This window comes from Salmo trutta, chromosome 20 (genome assembly GCF_901001165.1).
Source record: "Salmo trutta chromosome 20, fSalTru1.1, whole genome shotgun sequence".
In the NCBI taxonomy this organism is placed as follows: Eukaryota; Metazoa; Chordata; class Actinopteri; order Salmoniformes; family Salmonidae; genus Salmo; species Salmo trutta.
This window is the reverse complement of record NC_042976.1, coordinates 7,533,929-7,544,820: the sequence shown is the minus strand read 5'-3', so window position 1 is coordinate 7,544,820 and position 10,892 is coordinate 7,533,929. Positions and strand designations below refer to the sequence as shown.

Sequence of the window (10,892 nt, the reverse complement as noted above, 5' to 3'; positions counted from 1 at the left end):
CAGTGATTTGTCATGATATTACCTCAGTGATTTGTCATTATATTACCTCAGTGATTTGTCATGATATTACCTCAGTGATTTGTCTCTATGCTGTTGGTACTGTCACTTCTGTCAACTGCTACGTATGCCCCTTTGGATCTCACCAGGAAGGGAAAGTAGTACTGTCGTTTGTCATAGATTTAAACAGCAGCTCTCAGTGCAGCTGAAGCAGCTTCTACAAGCTCTTTGTTTTCTCTGTTGAATACTGAGCTGAGAGCAGAGCAGACATTAGCAGGAGGTGGGTGAACTGCAAAGGACACTGTTCTCAAATCAGCCCACTGTTGCTAACTCTTTCCAGTGTGGTTTCCTCATCTTATCTCTACTGTGTCTTTCCAGTGTGATTGTGCGCTCCTTTCTTCCCTTCTTCACAGCCGTGGACTCACCGTTAGCCCCTGTTGTGTATGTGTGTGTTTACAACTACTCAGTCTTTGTGTCTCTGTCCTTCCCTCCCTCTCTCTCTCTCTCTCTCTTCTCTCTCTCTCTCTCGCACTCTTCTGTGTGTCCGTCTGTCTGTCCTCCGTGCTAGAGGAGCCTAGTCCAGTCAGTGACTCAGAGGCCTCCCTCTCGGGGCCCTCGGGGCCCAGCAGTGGCCAGGGCCCAGTGCCTCTGTCTCTTATTTGCTGGCATCGAGTTCACAGCCTCTCCTTTAGTGATTCCTGCAGGAGTCTGGAGGTAAAGGATCCAGGGAGAGAGTAGAGGCCTCCTCATCGCATTGTAGAATTACTGTCCTCGCGTACTATCACCTTATCTTATCGTTGGTGAAAAGTGTAATTCTTTTGTGTAAAAATGTTCATCTGTAAAGACGTACAAATGAACTAAGAGAAATTAGTGGTAGCCTGCCACGGTGGTCCTGTATGACTCAGTTGGTAGAGCATGGCGATTGTGGGTTCGATTCCCGGGGCCACCTACCTGTAAATATGTATGCATGCATGACTGTAAATCTGCTAATGGCATATATACACTGAACAAAAATATGAATGCAACATGCAACAATTTCAACGATTTTACAGAGTTACAATTCATGAAAGGAAACCAGTCAATTGAAATAAATAAATTAGGCCATAATCTATGGATTTCACATGACTAAGCAGGGGCCTAGGATGGCATAGGCCCACCCACTTGGGAGCCAAGCCCACCCACTGGGGACCCAGGCCCAGCCAATCAGAATGACTTTTTCCCCACAAAAGGGCTTTATTACAGACAGAAATAGTTCTCCTGTCAAATTCTCTAAGATGGCGTTGGAAGTGGCTTATGGTAGAGAAATGAACATTAAATTATCTGGCAACAGCTCTGGTGGACATTCCTGCAGTCAGCATGCCAATTGCATGCTTCCTAAAAAGTTGATACATCTGTGGCATTGTGTTGTGTGACAAAACTGCACATTTTAGAGTGGCCTTTTATTGTCCCCAGTACAAGGTGCACCTGTGTAATGATCATATTGTTTAATCAGCTTCTTGATATGCCACATCTGTCAGGTGGATGGATTATCTTGACAAAGGAGAAATGCTCACTAATGGATGTAAACAAATTTATGCACAAAATTTGAGAGAAATAACCTTTTTATGTGTTTGGGAAATTTCTGGTATCTTTTATTTCAGCTCATGAAAAGTGGTACCAACACTTTACTTACATGTTGCGTTTTGATTTTTGTTCAGTATTCAACGATGGCTCAGTTTACAGTACATGCTTTTTATCACCACTAGATGGCAGTACGTGCTTTTTATCACCACTAGATGGCAGTACATGCTTTTTATCACCACTAGATGGCAATACATGGTTTATATCACCACTAGGTGACAGTACATGCTTTTTATCACCACTAGATGGCAGTACATGCTTTTTATCACCACTAGATGGCAGTACATGCTTTATATCACCACCAGATTGCAGTACATGCTTTTTATCACCACTAGATGGCAGTACATGCTTTATATCAAACTAGATGGCAGTACATGCTTTTTATCACCACTAGATGGCAGTACATGCTTTATATCACTACTAGATGGCAGTACATGCTTTTTATCACCACTAGATGGCAGAACATGCTTTTTATCACCACTAGATGGCAGTACATGCTTTTTATCACCACTAGATGGCAGTACATGCTTTTTTATCACCACTAGATGGCAGTACATGCTTTTTATCACCAGATGGCAGTACATGCTTTATATCACCACTAGATGGCAGTACATGCTTTTTATCACCACTAGATGGCAGTACATGCTTTATATCACTACTAGATGGCAGTACATGCTTTTTATCACCACTAGATGGCAATACATGGTTTATATCACCACTAGATGACAGTACATGCTTTTTATCACCACTAGATGGCAGTACATGCTTTTTATCACCACTAGATGGCAGTACATGCTTTTTATCACCACTAGATGGCAGTACATGCTTTTTATCACCACTAGATGGCAGTACATGCTTTATATCACCACTAGATGGCAGTACATGCTTTTTATCACCACTAGATGGCAGTACATGCTTTATATCACTACTAGATGGCAGTACATGCTTTTTATCACCACTAGATGGCAATACATGGTTTATATCACCACTAGATGACAGTACATGCTTTTTATCACCACTAGATGGCAGTACATGCTTTTTATCACCACTAGATGGCAGTACATGCTTTTTATCACCACTAGATGGCAGTACATGCTTTTTATCACCACTAGATGGCAGTACATGCTTTTTATCACCGCTAGATGGCACTACATGCTTTTTATCACCACTAGATGGCAGTACATGCTTTTTATCGCCACTAGATGGCAGTTGTTCACTGTGACAGAGGTTCAGTGACTTTAAACTGTGGCTGGAGGCTGACTGTTTATAGCTGTACTTACCTCAGATGAACCAATGTTAGGAGTGAAAAGAGGCCCCAGGCTTTATTTACAGAGCTGACAGTACAGCACATATGCATGAACTATTCCTTATACAGTCATATAGTTAAATAAAGGTTAAATTTAAAAAAAACATTAAAAAAATATATATGTATATAAATGTTTGTTGATATTGCCTCTATTTGTTTTGATTTTTGTCATAATATGTCCTTTTTACACAAATGAAGTTCACTGATTGTAAATCATTGTTCTACTGTAGAATCAGCTGTCAGGAAACCTGCTGAGGAAGTTCAAGAACAGCAACGGCTGGCAGAAACTCTGGGTGGTCTTCACCAACTTCAGCCTGTTCTTCTACAAAACCCACGAGGTGAGCACCATCTCATCAGGTCTGCCCTGTCCATGTAATCTGATTCATTCTGATCTAAATGAAGGTAAAACTGATCCTAGATCAGCACTCCTACACTGAGACGCTTGGTACATATGGGACCAGAACTACAGGAACAACAGATCTGTGTTCCATGTAAGGGGATCGTACACATTCCCATGCCGGATTATCTGCTCTCACTTTAGGCACAGCTCCCCTGAATCCACTGGAATCACCACCTGAACAACAGTGTTAGTTACGCAATAGTCTGTTGGTTTGTTATGGCACATGTTCTACGACCTGTAGCCACTGGGCATTTTGTCAGATTTTAGAATATCATCATCAAAGCATAAAAGTGATGTAAAGTTTATTCATAGTGAAAGTGAGTAGCTCCATGAAATTCAGAATGCTTTACTGTTTGGTCCTTTCCCCTCTCTCCAGGATGACTATCCGCTGGCCAGTCTACCCCTGTTGGGCTACTCTGTCACCATACCCACTGAGTCTGAAAACATCCACAAAGACTACGTCTTCAAACTGCATTTCAAATCTCACGTCTACTACTTCAGATCTGAGAGCGAGTACAACTTTGAGAGGTACAGTACCACTTCTGTATATGTGGTATTGTGTACAGTAGATAGTATATGTTTCTACTGGATGTGAAACCCTTTCTCCCTTTCTCTCCGTACAGGTGGATGGAGGTCATTCGCAGTGCCACAGTCTCTGCCAGCCATACCCGCATTCTGAGCCGGAAAGAGTCCCATCCGTACTGACCCAAAGAGCCCTGTCTCCCTGTCTCCGTGCCTCCGTGTCTCCGTGCCTCCGTGTCTCCCTGTCTCCGTGCCTCCGTGTCTCCCTGTCTCCGTGCCTCCGTGTCTCCGTGTCTCCGTGCCTCCGTGTCTCCCTGTCTCCGTGCCTCCGTGTCTCCCTGTCTCCGTGCCTCCGTGTCTCCGTGCCTCCGTGTCTCCGTGTCTCCGTGCCTCTTCTCCTCACCACATCCTCCTATAGGTCTGATCACATACAGCCTCTCTTCACACTATGACTCCCTCAAGCAGCAAGCTGGCACCACACACTCTCTTCACTTCTCTGGAATCTGTTGATTTCCTTTTCTCCGTACATCTGGGACATATGTACACTGAGCAGTGTCCATGCACAATCTTGGTGCTTATTGATGCAGTGACATGTCCGCTGGTTTAGACTGCAACACAGACTACATTTTCTGCATTTTTTATACTCTGCTCTGAACCTCTTTTTGTAGGACGTCATTTTATACTGTTTTCTAACGGAGCACATACTATACTTCTGTTTTCACATTCTGTCATTGGATCGTTTTATGGTGGAAACTGATTCTGCTGGGGGTTTTTTTTTACCTGTTTTTCATTTAGGATATCACTGCATCCTCAAGGTCTTTTGTCTCCTTGTTCATTTTATGGGGAAAAACAAAACAAAAAAGCTGCTTTGAAATCCAACAGCTTGAGTGTCAAAACAGGTCTACCATTGTCCTAGATTTTACACTGCATTTTTATTATGTCAGTGGGGAGGAGACTTAAAATGTGTCGTTAAACAGGCCACTTTAAATTACTTTTTTTATATAAATATATATAAATATAAGATGTCTCTGGAGAATGTGAGTAACCTTGTGAAAACATGGATGATCAGTAAAGATATCCAAATATTTAGTTGTACTATTGACATAACTCTAGAACTACTTATAAAACGATCAGTTTAGTTACCATCACCACTAACGCCATTATTCGCCAAGTATAGTGAATATTCCTGTTACATGAGGATCTTTGACGTGTGGATCCCCCGGGGGTTTTCTGAATAATATTATATTCCACCCTTAATAGTGTGAGACATGATCATAATCTGTATTATGAAGGAAACCGTAATGGAAAGCTTTAAAGAATATGCGTGAACCAAAATATCAACTTTCAGTTCCAAGCATCATTGCCCTTGTTGGACTAGGCTGCCCATATGTAAGAGACATTTACGAATCTAAATGAAATGGATATATGCATAGGACAGATAGGGTTTATGAAGTGTTGTATTCGAGAGGGTATTGCGGGTATGCTGTCAGACAACAGAGAGAGCTCTATGGAAATGAAAGCAATAAAAAATAAACATTTATTTGAACATTGTATTGTGAGTTTGATTTGCATGGTCCACAATAGTTAACTTTCAATGTTTTGGACCACTTTCACTTCAATGCACTCTACAATATTATTAAAATGTTGTTTCTTGTATGACCCATAGGCGGTATCATTGATCAATAACATAAAGCCAGGTCCGTTGTGCTCGTCAAAAGTGGCTACTGCCCCCGAAGTTATTGCACTCATGATTTCCATCTGATGAAAGGAGAAATCGACATAGGCCTCCTAAAAACAAACTTGGTCATTGTCATTTGCTCTTAAGTACACAACATTTCAAAATTCGACATTTTAACTGTATTTGAATTTTACACGTTTAACGCTTAAATATTCAATTCACTGAACAATTAGTTCCCCTATGGAACAGAAAGACAGTGCATGGTATCTTCTTTTCACGTTTCTTTTTTTTACCCATAAATATAATTGTAAAAAATAATTACAGTAGCACACATTCATAGCGTGCTCATATAGAAAGTTGGTTGGGCAGGTCTTTGTAAATGAATGAAGTGGGGAGGTGTATGTTTCCACAACGGAGCACGCAGTTTACTTCATGGATTACCGTTCTCCTAGCAACAGGATATTATGGTGGCACCACGATTGCATATTATTATTATTAAATAAGAGTCCCCCTTCCAAAACATGCTAAACTTGGGGAATATCGATTTTTGTTAGCACTCTAGTGCAGTGCAAATGTTTTTCACAGCATGGCAACTACCTTTGAAAAAAATTAATGGATAATTTGACGTATTTTATTTAATATTGTATTGTTTATGCCTGCATTTCTTTTGAAAGTTTACACATTGGTATTTTGTAAGGTGTTGTGTAGGCTATATTTAAAGAAATACTCTTTCAAGATGCTACCCAGCAATTGGGAAGTTGGAAAGAGCACAAGTTAAAACAACCACTATTTTCCAATCAATCCCATAGTAAAGTATAAAACTGGTGAAAAGTGTATTTCATCCTGATATGTGTGTGTTTTCTTAGGACTTTAAATAAGAAAGGACTTCTAAATAAGACAGAGGCCCAGTAACAATCACTTTGGACAGATGGGGGATGATCCATGAATTAGTCCGATCCAAGTCCAAGAAGCCAACCTTTGGATTAATTGAGACCAATGTTCCCTCTAAATGGTGTAGCCTTAAAGGGGCAGTGTTATATTTTGAGACAGGCTTGAATAAGTAGCCAATAGGCAGAGGGTAGCATAATTTGACTGATTCTCTGTAGTAATAGTATGGGAATAATAATGTATTTTATTTTGTAAAGTGGTTTCTTGTATCAAACAACACAACTCATGGAATGTAGGCCTACATTGAAAACCACACATTGGCTGCTACTGTAGGCTGAATGATAGAACAGTTATTTCCATGTTAAAATGTTATGGGATGCATTTTCTACATTGTTTTTGATGGTGGGCCACACTGGTAGTCCGACATTATGATCAAATAGCCACAGTAGCCTACTTGACCACTGTTGAAACTATAACTTAAAGACAGCCACGGTGATCACAGTAAACGTGCGCTGGAAGTTGTGTTGTGAAAGGGAGGGGTAAGTGTCCTTAAACTGTCATTCTTGTTTAGTTTTTTTCATGAATGTGTATGTTTGATGTTGTGTCTGGCCTATGCTGTGTCTCTCATCGTATAGCAGTGCATCTTTTACAGAAAACAAATATCTATGAAAATAAGACAATAAAGAAATACCTAATCTAATCTAAAACCACCTCAAAAATATTTAATTTGTCAAGCTAAGCGATTGACCTAATGCTTTTACTTGGCACATATCAAGATTGGCCTTGGGTTGATTTAAATGGTGCAGCCATCAACATCACCATTATGTTAATCTAGGTCATTATGACAGGTATGCCAGTCCGTCATTGGTCGTTATGACAGGTATGCCAGTCCATCATTGGTCGTTATGACAGGTATGCCAGTCCGTCATTGGTCGTTATGACAGGTATGCCAGTCCGTCATTGGTCATTATGACAGGTATGCCAGTCCGTCATTGGTCGTTATGACAGGTATGCCAGTCCATCATTGGTCGTTATGACAGGTATGCCAGTCCGTCATTGGTCGTTATGACAGGTATGCCAGTCCGTCATTGGTCGTTATGACAGGTATGCCAGTCCATCATTGGTCGTTATGACAGGTATGCCAGTCCATCATTGGTCATTATGACAGGTATGCCAGTCCGTCATTGGTCGTTATGACAGGTATGCCAGTCCGTCATTGGTCGTTATGACAGGTATGCCAGTCCATCATTGGTCGTTATGACAGGTATGCCAGTCCATCATTGGTCGTTATAACAGGTCTATAACAGGTCTCTACAGCCCAGTATTCTCAACATACCAGTGTGAACATTGTATTTTTCCATTATTAGGCTTAAAAAATGTTTTTAAAACCATATGTTTCATTTGTTTTTATACTTATTGCCTTTTCTTGTTGGTACAATAAAAGTGGCCATTGATTAGAATTATATATCCTTTGACTTCGTTATCCACATTGCAATGATTTGAAATGGGGCTTTTATTTTGAAGGTTTCGTCATTACCATATGGACGTGACGTCATTTGTGTCGCTGGCAGAATACTAGTGATTACTTCTGGCTGACGTCGTCGCATGAGCCTACACCGTCACCGACCAAAGGGAGACGGAGGGGCAGCGGTAATGAGACGGTGACAGCTCTGAAGAATGGTTTATTATGACAACAATAACTCCGCGGGGGAATGTAACGGCTGCGGGATAATACAATACAACTTTCACTTGTAATTGGTGCAAATTATGAGATCAAAAAGGCATACTCAACCACCTAAACATGATCCAGTTTCAAACTCAATGTGCGCACTAGTGGGGTTGAATAAACTGATTAACCGGTTTATGAATTCAGTTTTCACTTTTATTTGACGTTTAATCAATTCTTAAAAGAAATTGATGAAAGGCAGAACTCGACAATGTCTTTTCCAGTACATCCGGAGACCAGGAAATTTACAAGGGGACTAAGTAAACCTGGCACTGCGGCTGAACTAAGGCAAAGTGTCTCTGAGGTTGTCAGGACCTCCGTGTTTATTGTAAGTACACCATTTCCGTACCTTCTTCCTCTAACGTAATCTTTTGCGTTTTCTATCGTACATCTGTCTGCTATTGTGCCTTGTGTGTTGTTACTTTGTAGCCCATCGAGGTGTCAACTCTCCATGTGTCTCCAGAGTTCTGACTGGAGGTCAGCTGGTTTAGAGCTCTGATACTCTTACTCAACATGTGTCCCAATAAGATCTGAATTCCATTTTGTATAAGTACTTGAAAGCATGACATGATGCATTACATGTTGTGGGGGTTTACATATTATTTGACTTGACCTTTTATTTGTTTAAATTACTTTAGGTGTGTTTTACCATCTTCACCTGCCTCACTTCATTGAGTTTTATTCCATTCTAGTTAAACAAGTTTCACCCTGTGATCCTCCAGAAAGGTCGATCCCATCCTTCTTTCATTGATCCAATATGTACATGAGATAGAGGCACACAGCAGCAATGGTAGGCCTATGGGCTACATGGATAATTATGGATATTAAAAAGTCTAACATTTGGGGGAGAGGGGGGGTTCTACTAAGCTAACATATGGAATTGTTTTAAGATGGATCATTTAGCTATTTAATTTAGAATTTTATATAAAACAATTATTTGATAAAATATTGAATTTGGCCGACTATAGCCCATAGAAACGCATTGAATAACACATTCATAAATGGGCCAAACAGACAGTAAAACAATTAATCATAAGGAATAATGTTATTAAGTGTCTGTCCTATATCTAGGAGATACAGTGCATGTGGAAAGTATTCAGACCCTTTGACTTTTTCCACTTTTTGTTTATGTTTTAGCCTTATTCTATAATGGATTATTTTTCCCCCTCCATCAATCTACAAACAATACCTCATAAGGACAAAGAAAAAACAGGTTTTTAGAGATTTTGGCAAATTTATTACGAGTAAAAACTGAAATATCACATGTACAGTGTCTATGGAAAGTTTTCAGACCCCTTCCCTTTTTCCACATTTTGTTACATTACAGCCTTATTCTGAAATTGATAAAATAAAATACAAATCTCATCAATCTACACACAATACCCCATAATGACAAAGCGGAAACAGGTTTTTAGAAATGTTTGCAAATTTATAAAAAATAAAACCAGAAAAATGTATTTACATAAGTATTCAGACCCTTTGCTATGCGACTCGAAATTTAGCTCAGGTGCATCCTGTTTCCATTGATCATCCTTGAATTGTTTCTACAACTTGACTGGAGTCCACCTGTGGTAAATTCAATTGATTGGACATGATTTGGAAATGCACACGCGTCTATATAATGTCCCACAGTTGACGGGCTGCCCCCAGGTGGTGAGGGAGGGCAACAACACATCTGCCACGCTGATCCTCAACACGGGGGCCCCTCAATGGTGCATGCTTAGCCCCCTCCTGTACTCCCTGTTCACCCATGACTGAGGGGCCAAGCACGACTCCAACACCATCATTAAGTTTGCCGATGACGCAACGATGGTAGGCCTGATCAATGACAACGATGAGACAGCCGATAGGGAGGAGATCAGAGACCTGACCGTGTGGTGCCAGGATAACAACCTCTCCCTTAATGTGGTCAAGACAAAGGAAAAGGAGTGCCGAGCACGCCCCATTCTCATTGACGGGGCTGTAGTGGAGCAGGCTGAGAGCTTCAAGTTCCTTGGTGTCCACATCACCAACAAACTATCATGGTCCAAACACACCAAGACAGTTGTGAAGACAAAGCCTATTCCCCCTCAGGAGACTGAAAAGATTTGGCATGGGTCCTCAGATCCTCAAAAAGTTGTACAGCTGCACCATCGAGAACATCCTGATACCGCCTGGTATGGCAACTGCTCGGCCTTCGACCACAGGAAGGCCCTAAAAATGGCCAAAGACTCCAACCACCATAGTCATAGACTGTTCTCTCTGCTACTGCACGGCAAGTGGTACCGGAGCACCAAGTCTATGTCCAAAAGGCTTCTTAACAGCTACTCCCCCCCCCCTCCCCATTGTTTTTACCGTGTAATAGTCACTTTACAAATTACCTTGACTAACCTGTACATTGGCTTGGTACCGGTACCCACTGTATATATCCTCGTTATTGTTAAGTACATTTATTGTGTTACCTTTTGATTGCTTAGATTTTTTTTACTTTAGTTTATTTAGTAAATATTTTCTTAACTCTTCTTGAACTGCATTTTTGAGTAAGGGCTTGTAAGTAAGTGACAAATACAGTTTGATTTGATATCTAATCATCAATTTTGCAAAGGCTCTGGGAGAAAGGAGTTTACATTTTTGTGTGTGTGTGTACTGTGTTTGTTGTGGTTTTGGAGTCATTGTTCAAACTTTTCTGGAAGAAGTTGCTAAGTAACCGAACTGGACACCATCCAGGCTCTCTGTCACCGCCCAGACTCTCTGTTACCGTCCAGGCTCTCTGTCA

The 10,892-nt window shown here is 40.8% G+C and overlaps 2 protein-coding genes across 5 annotated transcripts in view; both read left to right on the top strand.

Moving 5' to 3' along the window:
- The window catches only part of LOC115155498 (FERM, ARHGEF and pleckstrin domain-containing protein 1), a 132,549-nt gene extending 127,154 nt beyond the window's left edge, over nt 1–5,395 (top strand). For both annotated transcript variants that reach the window (XM_029702159.1, XM_029702158.1), the window contains exons 25-27: nt 3,154–3,261; nt 3,700–3,851; nt 3,947–5,395. In XM_029702159.1, the coding sequence (XP_029558019.1) occupies nt 3,154–3,261; nt 3,700–3,851; nt 3,947–4,028 (342 nt within the window). In that variant the 3' untranslated portion in view covers nt 4,029–5,395. The remainder of the gene's footprint in view (nt 1–3,153; nt 3,262–3,699; nt 3,852–3,946) is intronic.
- Nucleotides 5,396–7,998: 2,603 nt separating this feature from the next.
- LOC115155496 (dedicator of cytokinesis protein 9-like) overlaps nt 7,999–10,892 on the top strand; it is a 178,773-nt gene continuing 175,879 nt past the window's right edge. For 2 of the 3 annotated variants that reach the window (XM_029702157.1, XM_029702150.1), the window contains exon 1: nt 7,999–8,465. In XM_029702157.1, the coding sequence (XP_029558017.1) occupies nt 8,349–8,465 (117 nt within the window). In that variant the 5' untranslated portion in view covers nt 7,999–8,348. The remainder of the gene's footprint in view (nt 8,466–10,892) is intronic. The other variant, XM_029702156.1, reaches the window with a different exon arrangement.